General features: G+C 35.6%; 1 protein-coding gene across 1 annotated transcript; it reads left to right on the top strand.

The window, feature by feature from the left end:
- Positions 1-11,673: 11,673 nt before the first annotated feature.
- On the top strand, positions 11,674-13,490 carry Hsp60D (Heat shock protein 60D). Its single transcript, XM_068295253.1, has one exon. The coding sequence runs from the start codon at positions 11,727-11,729 to the stop codon at positions 13,410-13,412; it is 1,686 nt and encodes a 561-aa protein (XP_068151354.1). The 5' UTR covers positions 11,674-11,726; the 3' UTR covers positions 13,413-13,490.
- The last annotated feature ends 1,832 nt before the right edge of the window (positions 13,491-15,322 follow it).

Genomic DNA, 15,322 nt, shown 5'->3' with positions numbered 1-15,322 from the left:
TTGATAGATATTATTTATAGTTACACAGTTTTTTAGTGAACGTCTCAATGGTCGGTAGATCCATTCTCTAGTAGATATATTGTTTGATTTCATTTTCCAGAATTGCATCATATAAAATTAAAAATTGACTGGCAAAAGGCTGATTTCTTTCAAGTTTAATACAATTTAACAAATATTTATTCGAATCGTGTAAATTTAATTTGATTTAACACAAGAGAAACCTTTATCATAGCCAACTCATATTTATGATACAATTCCCAGCTACTCATTTCAAAGAGCAAACAAATAACCAAAAAGGCCAAAGGTAAGTCCTGGCTGTGACCCGCCCATACACACACCCACAGACAAGGACCTCAAAATCCTCGAATGCTCAACACTCAAAAGTGGAAGGCAATAACAAAAGCAAAAACACGTGCCATATATACCTGAACCTGAGAACACCTGAACAAACTGCTCAGCAAACTGTGTGGCGCCAATGCCAACAAAAAAAAAGGAGGAAAATAGAAGAAAAAAAAAAGGAAAACTTGCTTCCATTCAAGCAAAGTTTACATTTGCATTTTGGCAAACATGTAATTCATATTCTTGGCCTAATTAAATGGTAATGTGTTGTTAGCGTAATTGCCTGCTAATGAGAATATAAGTCGCACATTACGCATACGCCAGGTAAGCCACTAGAAAATAGAAGGAGCAACCAACACAACAACAAAATGACCACAGTTTGCAGTTGTTCTAGAATGGCAAACCAATTTTGCACACGATTCTCATCAGAACTTTTTGCGATTAATTAAATTATTGCCAGAGTCGTTGCCCCCTCGCCTTACCCACAATTTTCACCTACTCCCACGTCAAACCTTTTTTACATTTGCCAGGCGGCCATTTTCATATTACAATAACAGTTTTCACGCTATCCTCCCAGCATGAATTCCATTTTGATGTTTTTCTCTTCTTCGCATTTGCCGCATTTTGTTTTTCTGCGTTATTTTTGCATTTTTCCTGCTTGTTTTTATACCCTTGCAGAGGGTATTATAAAATTGGTCAGATGTTTGTAACGCACAGAAGGAGACGTTTCCGACCCCATAAAGTATATATATTCTTGATCAGCATGAGAAGCTAAGTCGATATAGCCATGTCCGTCTGTCCGTCTGTCCGTCGGTGCGTACGCGTTTTACTCAGCCATCTTAAGAGCTATCGGGATGAAATTTTTTTTGGGAGCTTTTTTTTACCCGGGTGAGATAAAGTATGAAAATCTTTGGGATCGGACTACTATATCATATAGCTCTGGAACAAAAATTTTTGCAAAAATTGGAGTATCCCCATGAAATTTACCAATATAATAGAATTTGATATAAAATCTCAGATCCCAAAATTTGACCCTGATCGGATAAATAGAACACAAGTTACAGTCTATATAAATCGGTTCAATCGCTGCCGGCAGCTCTGCTTGCTGCCTACTACGTCACCATCTGTTAACAGAGCACATGCATACACACACAGACGCAACGCTACATAAACTGTATGTGTATGCGTGCGTTGCTTTGCTTAGGGAATGAGGGAAGAAGAAGAACAAATTGTACATAGTATGAAGAGTAAAATTGTTTTGTTTGTATATTAATGAATTGAGTTGCAGAAAAGAAATTTTGAACATGTGAAATTATTATTGTCAAGGACTGCAAGGGTATATAAACTTCGGCATAGCCGAATTTAACTTCTTTGATATTTTTTTTTGTGTTTTGTTTATTGATTATACTTAAATTGCTGGTATTAGATTATATATCATTAATATGTCGCCATTTTTGGCTTATTAAATGATTAATTGATAAAGGACTCACAAAAGTTCTGAGTTTCGTAAGACATTAGGCGAAAGCATTTCAAAGCTCCATTTTATCTTGAATTGTAATGAATATTTTTAATGATTTTTTGTATTGTATCTTTATTGAATACAAAATTGACAAAGTTTTTGCATTTTATTCAGCAATCAAAAATTGAGAATCTAGGAATAAATTATACCCTTAAATGTTGAAAAGTTATCCTGCTTGTTCATTGGAATATCTTTGCTTAGTTCAAATTATTTTGAATTGTTAGTTAGCCAAAAACGGGGACTAAATTTAATAAATTTTATGTTAAAGGATGAGAATTAAAAGAATACTAAAACTTGTGCTTTTCAGTTGATTCTCTTAACGCAAGAAAAATAGATCACAATCCTCTATAACTGCAAAATGATAGCTCAACTGAGAATAAACTTTTGTATTGTATTTTATTACACTTTTGCCTAAAAAGTTTATGTGAAAATTCAACTTTAATACGAGAATCCTTTACATATATACGGAAATAAACTTTCTCTTGAAGAGATTTAAAGTCATTTTTAAAGAATTTTTGTCGCTTTGAGCATTAAGCTTTATAAAAATTTGCATTGGGGCTTAGTTTTTTTGTTTTACCTTTATTAAATTTATTTGTGTTAATAAATCATTTTTATTATTTATTACTTTGTTGTGTTAATTTAAAGTAATATTAATTATAGAATTGATTTATTTAAGAAGTTGTTTGCTTTGCTATTCTTGCTTTAATATTCTTAATTTGTTGCTTATATGTAGGCAGAAAATTAATTTTCCATTCATTGTTTGGCATACAAATTAATTGATTTTATTAGATTTGATTTTTCATTTTATTATTTGTTGAATTAAACTTTTAATTTCGTTGAAAAATTTCATAAAAGGATTTGCATTATTATTCACTTGTTATTTTGAATATTTCTTAAATATTTTTTTAACACTGTTTTTACGAATTTATTTTCATTAACTTTAACTACAGACAATTATGCTGTAAATATTATTTGACAATTCTTTTTGTGACCTTCTTCGATTTATTTATGCACATTATTATTTATTATGCAGGATTTGGTTGAATTTTAGCAATTTGCATTTTAAGGCTTAAATATATATATATATATTTTTATATATAGATATATGGTAAGTAATTGCATAAAATATTCAATTTTTCGGCCGGAATTTCATTTTGAAATGATTGAAGGATAATAATTTTATGATAATTTGTTTTTATTGATTGATTTCGTGTTTGATTTGATTTGTTGTTGTTTTGCAAATATGCAGTTGTCACTCATGCGTTTGCTAGGACTTGGCAGGACACACACAAATACACACACACACACACACACACACACAGACAGACATACAGACGAGTCGCCATGTTCTGTGGGTGAGGGTGAATCCAAACGTCTGAGTGACAATTATCAAGAGAATTTGCTGAATTGTTGTTGTTGCTGTTTTGTGGTGCTGGTGGTGGTGGTGGTTGGTCACCTTGATACGTTTGTAATTTTAATATCATATTACATTTGCACAGCAATTTCTGTATTATTCATTATGCACAGGACTCATCGGACTCGGAATGAATTATTAAGGCGTTGTTTTTAGCTTTTCTCTTCGTTTGTATTTGGTTAGTTTGTTGTATTTGTTAACTAGCAGAAATTATACAAGTAGAAAAAATTGTAGAAATGTATGTTTTTTAGGCGCGGACGAGGCGAGACGACGTCGCGACGTGCAAAACTGCAGCTGCCTTTAGTCCTTAACGCTTTAGTCCTTCTGCTGCGGCTGCTGGTAACTGCTGCCTGCTGCCGACCAACAACGACGACGGCACCAACAAGAAACCCAAAAAAACACAAAAAACGGAAAAAACGGAGACGGAGACGCGCGAGTTGCTACAACAAAACAACACGACTGAGGCCGCCCAACGGCCAGCAACGAATAACGAGGCGAAATTGAAAGCGTTTTGGCAAATTCCAACTTTTCCGATTTGGTTTCGGTGTCGGGCTACTCGCATTCGGTTCCAGGTTGAACGAAATTGAAAGGCAATGTCGTCGCTTGTCGTTGTTAGTCGCGTTAGCCGTTCGTCCTGCATTGCACCAGGAGAAGCAGCAGTAGCAGCATGTAAACAAAACGGTTCCTTTGAATCAGGTAACCCAAAAAAAAAGCTCTCTCTACTTTTACTTCTATTTCGCATTCCCTCTCTCTCTCTCGCTTTCTCTCTCTATCTCTCTTACTCTCTTTTAATAAGGATGAAATCAGCTGTGCGTGGGCGTTGCAAACAGCTGATAGAAGAGCTTTTCGCGCTCTTTCTCTCTCTTTGTTGGTTGGCCTAAATTCTGCTGACATTGCTCGGCTAAATAACTGCAATTCATTTGCTGTGCCTGTTATCCTAGCTGACATTGTAAACATGACCAAAATGCATGTTACCCAAGGTGTGTGTGTGACTGTGTGTCTATGGGTGGGTGGGTGTAAAGCCGCAATTCATTTGCATATTTGAGAGCAAACGAGTCTTGTGCGTGAGCAAGCCACTGGAGGGGCAGAGACACCGCATAAGGTTGGGAAAAAAGCTTCAATCTCATGTGTAACTCATAGATAAGTTCAACTTAATTAAATTTTCAGAAAGGGATGTGTTGCCTGCTTTACCAACACCCACTGCTTCGGGTTTCTTTGGTTTTTAGATTTTGCTACTTGCATAAATTATGACAATTGGTCAAACCGATTACACATGCCACTTATTTATTCCATCTACAAACATTATCATCATCATGGGAATTATGCATAAAAGGGCATGTGTTTCATTAAGAGTAAATAATATAGGCAACATTTTGAATACTAATTATTAGATATTTAAAAATATATCTTAACCATATGATGCTTAGAGATAAAACTTAAAAATTATACCCCTAGAAAGCTCTTTACCCTCATGCCTTTTAAATAAATTATCTTCACATATAAAAATTTAAAAAAAAGTCCAGTGAGTATAATTCGGAAGCATCTTATATTCGGTTTGAGTGCTCGGTTTTATTTTACAGTCAATAAAATCTATCCAACGATGTGTCCTCCAATTCCTGCCGCCAGTCCATCTTATGCGATTTGAGTTCTTGTTCTCTGGGATTTTGTTTCTGCTCCTGCCAACTGCTGCCTTGCTACCCCTTCTTTGATCCCTTCGAATTCTCCTTGTCATGCTTGTCACCAGTCAAGCCATGCACTGCTCTTTTACATTCTTCTTGATCGAAGTCCTTCGACAGCGGGGCATTTGCCTTGTGAGATTGCCCCATTGTGCGACTCTTGATTTCAGCCATTACTTTTGCATATGTAAACGCTTCATGTTCCTGATGAGCCTTAAGAATAATTTCATCCACTTCTGATTTTTGCTTTTGAGCTTCCTCATCCGCATCCAAAGTAAAATGCAAAGCATCCACTTTTAATTCCATCAATTGATATGGTGGATATTTCACTAGATCATCGACTTCCTCATAGGCTGCCACATCATTCAAGGTATAGTAACTCATTTTGGCAAGAACAAAATTAAAATTCACAATCTCCAATTAAAATTTAATGATGAATGAATTTATTTTGTGGAAAACCTTTAGACAAGTAAAGCGTATTTTTCTCAGCTTGCTTGTGTCAAAATTACAATTCGGTGGCAAAAATATAATACTAAAACATGTTGTTCACACTGACTTTTTCAGAGTGACCAGATTTTTACTCCTTATCCATAGGTAGAAAAACGAATTGGAATTTTAAATGTCACAACTGTCATTATTGAAAACAAATTGACATTGACAATTGGAATTAAGGCAGAAATAAAGTAACAATTGAGTACTCTATGCATTTAATAATGATTATGCTGTAATCAAAGCCTTCTATAAATGATAATTTCCACCTCTATTTTTTGGTCACTTTATCCATATAGAAACGAGAAAATTGAACCATCTTTTTAATTGTCCTAGGAGTTGGTGTCTTTTTTCTTAGACGCTAATTTCATAATCATCCTCGTCATCTGTTTGCCTCATATATTGACTTTGCATTGGCTTTATTATTATCGTCCTTCAATTCTTGCATATTTTCCTTTGATGAATTGAACTTGCTACAAAAATGTCACCAATTAAGTCAATGCGATTTTTATCATATCCAACTAAGTTACTTTATTTCGATTTTTTGATTAACAATATATCTGGTTATTGAATTTGATGAGTCTGAATCTGGTATTTCAGGCTTGAGGAAACGTTGACGTTTCTTCATCTCATGTTCCATGGCCGCTTGCTGGATAATCTCTTGGATATGAAAATCGAATGCATTTTGCCTGAGTTCCCGTACCATCAGTGGATTATGGATCTCCACATAAGCAGCTGTTTACATTGAATCTTGCCATGTACCCGCCAGTTTTGGTCTAAACCACAGAAGCTGAGTGTTCAATATAAACTGAGTTGACTTCAGTCTCCGTTGCTTCCGTTTATTTGCGCATAGTTTCGTTCCAATCAGAATTCCAGTAAAATAAACAAAGTAATAAATACTTTTTTGCATCAACAAGTTGTCAATTCAGTCGTTAAATAAACACTTGCGGAGTGCTTTTAATTTCAATTGATGTCAAGTTTCAATAAATTTTCGGACCAACGGCTATAAGGAAGTAGACTTTATGGCTTCGTTTGGTCACAGGCCAACACATAAATCTCAATGAGGTCAATTTTCAAAATATTTCATTTCGACCGATTTGTTGGGTTCCACTTGCAAATGTTAGAGTTTCATTTCCAATTTAATTTCAAACTTGCCAAAAATACTCATCCTGGAAATACTTTCTCATTTATTATTTTCGTTAATTCTATCATGGTAAAAAAAAAATTTTGCACAATTTAAAAATTATAAAGATTCTTATTTAGATTCTATTTTCGATCTAAGTTTGTATTGTTGAACTGCTTGAGGCCCTAAACAATATACACTGCTTGTCCTTCCTTTTCATTATGTTAAAATGTCGGTAAGATTCAAGCAGGCTATGTAGCTTTTTTGAAGCAGTTCAAGCTTTTAAACAGAACTCTGTTATCCAAAATGTTCTAACGGTCGATGTAGCTAATTTGTATTATCTACATGTAACGTATTTCGCCACACCGAGGAAGCGTGGTTTATTCTAAGATACAACTAAGCATTAACTTATTGAATTAAATGAATTAATATGTGGACCAAAATAAAAATATTGGTTTAATTCCTCCGCTATCCATCAAAAGGGCAAACAAATTACAAAAAAAAAATTGCCTACAATTCGGCGTTTCAATATTAAGTGCTCAGTTTGCGATTTTTTACAATTCTTTATCATTCTGCAATAAGGCAAAAATTCATTAAAAAACCAGTAAATTGGTTCGACGGTAGACTGGTACACCTGGCAGCCACTTTTTTTGCCTCCCATCATTAAGTCAAAAATAACGTATACGCACAGTTTGTATTGCAGTTATATTCAAAGTAAGTAAGGTAAGGTAAGGTATTTAGCTAAGTATGTAATTAACATAAAATGAAAATGAAATGAAATGAATAAAATCACTAAAATAAAAACAAAATTATATATTTCCTTTCTATGCCCAAGTGGCTATGGAAATTGGAAAACTAATAAGTTATATTTTTGACTATTGCACCTGGAAGTTGGGCAATTTGTTTTATTTATTTTTTACAGACAGAATTCGATCTTTCGGGTAATGCTAGCCTCTTTGATTAAGTGCCCAGCTCACGAAACCGTTTATAATGATTTGCATGTTGTTTCAGTCTTTTGGTCTTGTCATTTCCTGAAGCCATCAATTGTCACTTGTCGATGCTTGTTAGCTTGAACGAAATTGTGGCCTTTGCCATCTTCTCCTGTTGCTAAACAAAATCAGCATATTTACTCTTCGATAGACAAATATTGAGAGCTAAATAAAGAAGTCTCATTTGTATATTTTTGCCATATATGTAGATGTTGTGCCTATATATACATTTGTCAAGGTCATTGTACATTAAGTCCTATTGATTAATGTAACCAATGTCAGTTCATCAGTCGTTCAGTTTGAAAACACAGCAAAACAGGTGCAGCCCCTTACCTTAAATAAATTATGGGGTTTCACCCAGCTAGTTGTCCGGTAAAAAAAAACCTTTGTCACGCATCGTAATATCGAAATAATGAAAGGTGCCACTGACTTCAACAACGTAAATAAGTCAAAATGACTGGCAGGATGGCCACCTCGAAAATTATACGACAGACAGAAGGTACGAGTTCCAAAAATTCCATTTGTCTGGTTGAGGAAAAACCTCTTAATGGGGTTGCCTGGGAGGTGTTTGTGGTTAAAGTGTATGAGAGAGGCGTGATAAATACCATAATCATTCGAATGACACGATATCCAATCAAAACAAAACCTAAATTCCCATCAAAAATAATAGAAAACAAATCGTAAACATAAAAAATCAATTGATTAATCACAAAAGGAAGAAGAACAATTGAGGGAATGAAACAGTTGTAAGCAATAATTAAGATTTTCTAATCACCTGGTAAGTAAGAGACATAGAGTGGGATACGGAGTAGAAGTTTCGGGACTTCTTGAAGAGATTCATTAAGCTTTGTTTTATTAAAAAAGAAAATTAGAAAATTAAGTTGAAGTCCCCTTCCTTTGAATTTGAATCTAGATTTATTTTCTTTTGAAATAAAACTAAAATTGATTTTGCTTAGTTTAAAAATGTTGGTTAATCTCTTATTTTTGCTTTATTAGTTCGAGATAAGTTTTTCATAAAGTAGCTAAAGCTTGCTTTAGTGTTGGGTTTAATTACCTCTCATTTGAGAATTCAATATATGTAAATAAATTAATAATTTATGAACTCTTTCATTTAAGCAGTTATAAGAATCACAAATCTTAAGTAAACAAAGGGTGTCCGGACTCAAAAACCAGCTTAACTGTATGAATGTTCATAGTTTCTTGTAATCCGATGGTTCATAACTATTTTCTATACTAATGGTTAAGATAATGAAATATTTTGTTTGTATAAAGTCTGTTGAAGACCTAAAAAGTACACGCGGAATAGTCGATTTCATGATCATTTTATTCTTGCCTCTCTAACAGCGTTTGACGAGTATTTTTCAAAAGCTCTGGTAGTTCGATATGAAGATTTCTAGATTTATAAGTATATAGAATCTGTCATGAAAATTCTCTTCCCTTCTTCTCTCTGTCTTTTATAATTGTTAAAGTCAATCATTTCTATGAAAGCTATTTGATATAGTTGTTTAAATGTAGTAGTAATTAGGAAACAAAATATATAGATATTTCCCAGATAACTAAAAGAATAGGTTATAGCTTATCTGTTTGATCATCTATGCCTAATATCTCGCTAAGGACACCATAGGTGTATAGAATGTATTGAGACTTTTTTTGGAGTTTCTCTTTGCAAGATATTCAAAAGGAAACTCTATTGACTCTTTCTTAATATAAAAACTGACCTATAGATGTGTTTTTCAGTTGTGTGTGTATACCCCATGGAATCAGAAACCTGACCAAGAACAACATGAACGACAAACAAGACATCTTTCCTTTACTTAGCCAGACAAAAAATGAGCGGGGCATAAAGTTGGCGCCAGTTGCCAACTCGCAAACAGGGGGAAATGGCATGAACGAAAAGCGCAAAAGCAAATAACAAGACCGGCAGAAAACAATAAATAGGAAAGGAAGAGGACACAAGAAAGCATAAAACGGAAAAACGTGTTTTTGCTTTTGACTTCTAGTGAAATTGCAATAAACAGGGGAAACATATGGAGATAAATATGTAGAGAGAGATAGAGACTTTTTGTTGCACAGACTTGTTGCACTCACTTTGGCATCGTTGGATTGTTGTTGTTGCAGCTGCTGTTGATCCACTTGCTGTTGAGGTGGACTCGTTGGAGTGGGTTGTACTTGCTGCAATTGTTGTTCACTATTGTAATAATCTGCCACACTGGGCACCAGAAGGACACCGACTTTATTCCTTGCCACCTGCTGATGAGTGCGACGATGCCGTGAAGGCAACATCATGCGATGGGCCACCAGAGCCATGATTGAATATTGAATCTCACACACACACACACACACACAAGAGGAGACACAAGAGAAGCTCAGTGTTTGAAAATTTGTCGTTTCTGGGTAAAATTCTTTCGCTTTTCACGGGGAAAAATTTACGAAAAATCGCCGTCGGGGCCAATGCCGTTAGCCTTAAGGAAATGCTCGTCGACAACTGAAAAAAACAAAGCAAAGCAAAGCGAACGAATACGAAAAAGCGAAAGCGAAAAGCGAAACTTTCAACGCACAGCAGGAAAATGGCCAAAAAGGGAATGTGTCCATAATGCTTTCTCCTTTACTCTCCCTGTGACTCTAATATTTGTTTACTCACTCGCACACACACAGACACACACACACACACTCTAACTGAACGCCGCATGTTTGATGAGCGTTTTGTTGTTGTTCTTGTTTCCTTAACGTTAATATTAATGTGGCCAACATGTGGGTAGGAGAAAGGGAGGCGGGAACTGGCATTGTCTGCCTTTTTGTGTTAGTATGGCGACAGTCATGTCTCTCGTTTGTGTCTACATGTGAGTGAGTGTGAGTATCTGTGTTTCTCTGTGTGTGTGTGTGTCTCTGTGTATCTGTGTTAGTTTACCAACACGTGCACGCCACATTTAATAAGCGACTGCCGAAAAAAAAGAACAAGCAGGAAACATGGCACAAATGTAATATTTGTTGTTAAAATAAAATGACGAAACGAAAGGAAAACAAGTTGTAACATAATAAATGGAAATACAAAATTTTCAAATATACTACACTTGAAAAATTAAAATACCCTACCAGTAGGTAGTAATGTGTAATAGAATCCAGCTTGGAAAAGAATCAGTTTACATATTTAAACATTCTACTTGGCGAATTAAACTTAGCGGTGCTTAAATATTGGACATACTAGATTTATTTCTTAAATTTCGTCTAATGAAGAATTAGCTTTCAATTTCCTGAAGATGCTTAGGTAAATCTGTATATTTGTCCATTTCATTAATGCCTTACACAAGTCTAAGAATGAAAACAGGGGAAAAATTGGCCCATAAGGTAAAACGATCAAGAGTAGAGTAAAAAAGAGTTATTCAACAATGGAGTATGCAATATGCATTGCATACTTTGCGGGGAAACATCGAGAATCGGCACTAGTCCAACAAGTCAAGTTAATTACTACAACAGAGATAGATGTATGTAGGATCAGAGTCATCTGGAGTACCCACAATGTTTTTTCACATGAGATCCAAAAAAATCAGTGTCAAAGTTCCAAAATACCCATTAAGCTCAATTCAATACAGATGATCAAGAAGAGTAGAGTTTAGGATGCAGCAGATCTGCAGTCCTTTAACAACACACACAGATTTCGAGGTGGCAACGAGAGTTCGAGAGAGAGCTGGTTCGGGGACTCCAGAGGCGAGAGTGAGATGAAGTGAACCAAAGTAGCAGAGTAAACTACTAAATTAAAATACTTTTTACTTTTCCAAACTACTTTTAATTTTTAAAATTAATAAACTTAGTTAAGTAAACCCACTCAACTTATGTACATGTATGTATTACCCATAAAAGCCATTTGTGTACAATTGCAAATATTGTGTTTAGATCAGATTACAATATTATATGGCTCATTTGTAAATATATCCATATAACTACACACATAATAGAAGAAGAACTATCTTATAATAGAGAAATAATCGCGTTTAATTTAAGTATCTGAGCTTACTTCTTTTGTGGATTTCAACCAAACCAATCTGAAATCTAGACAATAGTCAGCAAAAAAAAAACATTTAATCGTAAAATTTTCGAGTTTTAGTTGACTTTGCATTTTAGTAAAATAAAAAAATTGTATTTTCCAATTGACACATTGAAATTTTTCAAGCAACCAAAAATGCTAGCCCGCTTTAGACACAAGAGACTCTTGCGAAATTTTGCCAACGATGTTCGTTTTGGGCCAGAAGCCAGGGAATTGCTAATGCATGGAGTCAACATTCTGGCCGATGCCGTAGCTACTACCCTGGGACCCAAGGGCAGAAATGTGTTGATCGAGCAGTTGCTGAGATCGCCAAGAATCACCAACGATGGCATCACGGTGGCGAACAATGTGCAACTTGAGGATCGTAGAATCAATATGGGGGCTCAACTTATTCGACTGGCAACGTATAATACAAATAATAATGTGGGCGATGGCACCACAACGGCCACAATCTTGGCCAGAGCTATAGCCAGCCAGGGAATGGAACTTCTACGAAATGGTTCGATTAATGTGCAAGAGCTTAGAGAAGGCATAATCCAAGGATCGAAAGCGGTGTGTAAGGAATTGCGAAGCATGTCTCAGGCTATTGAACGGATCGATCAAGTGAGGTGTGTGGCTAATAACGCCTTGAACAATGATCTGAATCTCGCCAGACTAATTGGCAACGGAGTTATGGAACTGGGTGAGGGCGGCGTGTTCCTCCTGAAGGAATCCATGTCGGCTAACGACGAGTTGTTTATACAGGAGGGCATTAGCCTATCCGAGGGCTATGCAAGTCCACATTTTGCCCACAAGTCACAGAATGGTCGCTTGGAATTTTGTAATATGTTAGTGGTACTTACGTTGGCCGAAATTGAAAAGGTTTCGGATATTTTACCAATCTTGGAATTGGCCAAAAATGCCAATCAGCCTCTTCTTTTGATAGCCAAAGAATTTTCCGATGAGGTCCTCACCGCAATGATCTTAAATTATCTAGAAAATCGCCTACAAGTCTGTGCGGTTAAGGCTCCATATTTTGGTGTCGAGCAAAAAGAACTAATGGAAGATATATCCCTGGCCCTGGGCTTACACCTTTTCGAGAATCTCTCTTGGCTGCGAAATATAAAGGCAGAGGATTTGGGTTCAGTGCGAGAGGTGATTATAGATTCCAAGGCCACACATCTACTACAGCAGCACACTGAGAGGGCGGGACAATTGGAAAATAGAATACAGCATATCAAATCCTTAATCAAAGAAGCAGCCACCGATGAGGAAATGGAAAGGCTTAATGAACGACTAGGTCGGATAATGGGTCACGTGGCCATTGTCCATGTAGGCGGTGACAGCGAACTGGAAATCGATGAGAAAAAGGATCGCCTCAATGATGCTCTTCACTCGGTCAAAGTAGCCATTAGCAATGGCATAGTTCCAGGCGGAGGCACTGCCTATCTCAGATGCATTAACGCTTTGAAATATCTGGACCTCAAAGATGTTCCAGAACATCGGATGGGAGTGGATATTGTAAGAAATGCTCTAAAGTTACCCTGTTACATCATCGCTCAAAACTCGGGAGCCAATCCCGATGAAGTCATCGGCAAGGTATTAAACGAACAAGGTAATTTTGGCTACGATGCAGCTAGTGCAGAATTTTGTGATATGATCGATCGTGGCATTGTGGATCCCACCAGTGTCATGTGCTCGGCCATGACTGATGCAGCTGGCATTGCCTCTCTTTTGACCACCACCGAGGTTCTAATCACAGAATTGAAAAAGAAACCCAAGATACCTAAAAATCAAGTGACCAAGGATTTGGCCAGTCTTATTGGCATGAAGATAGACTAGAAATTCTTTATTCCAACTTGTTAAATTTAACATTATTTATACACACGGGAAGTAAAATAAAATGAATATTTGATCTAACCCGAGCTTACAACTTTAATATCCACTTAAGACCTTTATTCTTTTCAATCTCTACTTGCTTTATTTTATAGTAGGTTATAAATTTATCGCATTAATCCGTTAAATTAGTAATTTATCATCTTTTTCCTTCTTTCACAAATAAACATATTAATAACCAATCTAATTATAATGGCAATTCAAATCGTTGGATATATCTCGCCTACTTATAGCTTTCTACTATAGAAACTAGTCGTCTCTCTGGCTTTTGGCCAATTTCTATAAATTAAAGTTTCTTGATAACTCCAATTTTGATAAAAGAAAAAAGCATAAATAAAAAGTTTTGAAACTAAATAACACGAAATATGAGACACCATTTTGCATTGAAACAGATAGACAAACTCTAACCAACTTTATAGCATCCTCTGCAAGGGGGTTAAAAATATAAAATATATATCGGCTATAAGAAGCTTTCGTAATCTCGTAATATTCCTACAAACATATATCTTTAGTTTTTTCTGTCTTTTATTTAAAACCAAAGTATTTAATCCATTTGCTTCTTATTCTTGGTTAACTTTGGCTTTGACTTACAGCATTTTGTTAACTAACCATGTAATTCCTCTCAGTGTATATTTTTGGCTTTTTTTTTATTTACCAGTTGTTGTACTCATTGTCGAATTCATAATTTGAACTCTGCATATGAACACGCACGCACTCCATGACAGATATATACTCACATATATAGACAGAAAGAGAGAGAGCGACAGTAAGACAAAATAAAAAAAAAAACCACATCATTTTTACTTTTTCCGCCACTCAACTTCCGCCCAACTACTTGACCTTAACCATTTGCCGCTTTCTGTCTGTGTGCCAACAACTGACAACAACAAATAATGGAAAAATAACACAAAAATAAAATATATAAGTAGATACATATATGTATATATCTATGTTGATTCCCAAATTCAAGGGGAAAACGTCAGTGGCAAAACCATCAAGATTCTAGATACATTTTGCCCATTTCCCGTATGTTCGTCGGTTACATGTGTATTTATTATGTTTTACAGAGCGACGGCGTCATTAACGGTGATTAGGCACAATTAGAGAGGCCAGGCACGTAAGGACCTGCAAGGACTGACTATATAAAAGGAAACCATCTGCCACATAAAGAGCCTTGGCCAGGTTTTCTGGGTCAATTTGGAAATTGCATTTTAAATAAATCATGCAAAAAAGAAAAGAAAATCAAGACAAAAGGAAACACTTTTCTGGGTTGCCCTGTGAGAACTTTGCAATTTTTAAATTGTATCATAAGAAAGGTTTACAACTAAGACTTACCTTTACACCAATCGATACAGAGATACAGCTAAGTACACATATATATATATATATATATGGATGTATGTTTTGTTGTATTTATATATAAGTAGATAGATGGGCGGTTCAACAACTAAACCTGGACAGACACATTGTCTAACGATTCTTGAGAAAACGCAACATTTTCTGCCGCCTGAGTGAGAGTCAGTGTGCAAAATGATATGGAAATTGTTTAACGTTTGTGATGGCTGTAAAAGAGATAAAAGGATTAAACAATTAACACCCTATTTTAAAGTCCTTATGTTCTGATAACACGTATGCTCCATTGTAGTGTTGGTTAATAACAGGTCCTTCGATTAGAATCAAACGAAAATCCAATGGAAAAACACATGTCTGACAAGTTGTCGCCTTTTGTTTTAGCAACGCCCCAAAAAGAAAACAAGAAACGCCAGCAGCAGCAGCAGCAGAAAGAAGCGTAAATAAAAGATAACCCAACATACCAACAACCATGTCGGTCTGTGTAAAACAAAAGCAAAACACCA

Source organism: Drosophila tropicalis, unplaced genomic scaffold (assembly GCF_018151085.1).
Source record: "Drosophila tropicalis isolate 14030-0801.00 unplaced genomic scaffold, ASM1815108v1 contig_845, whole genome shotgun sequence".
Taxonomy (NCBI): Eukaryota; Metazoa; Arthropoda; class Insecta; order Diptera; family Drosophilidae; genus Drosophila; species Drosophila tropicalis.
The sequence above is the reverse complement of the archived record's forward strand: the minus strand, read 5'-3'. Positions and strand labels throughout refer to the sequence as shown.

What these genes read in the sequence shown, in the direction of transcription:
- Hsp60D (XM_068295253.1), top strand. Translation starts at nt 11,727, where the DNA reads ATGCTAGCCCGCTTTAGACACAAGAGACTCTTGCGAAATTTTGCCAAC.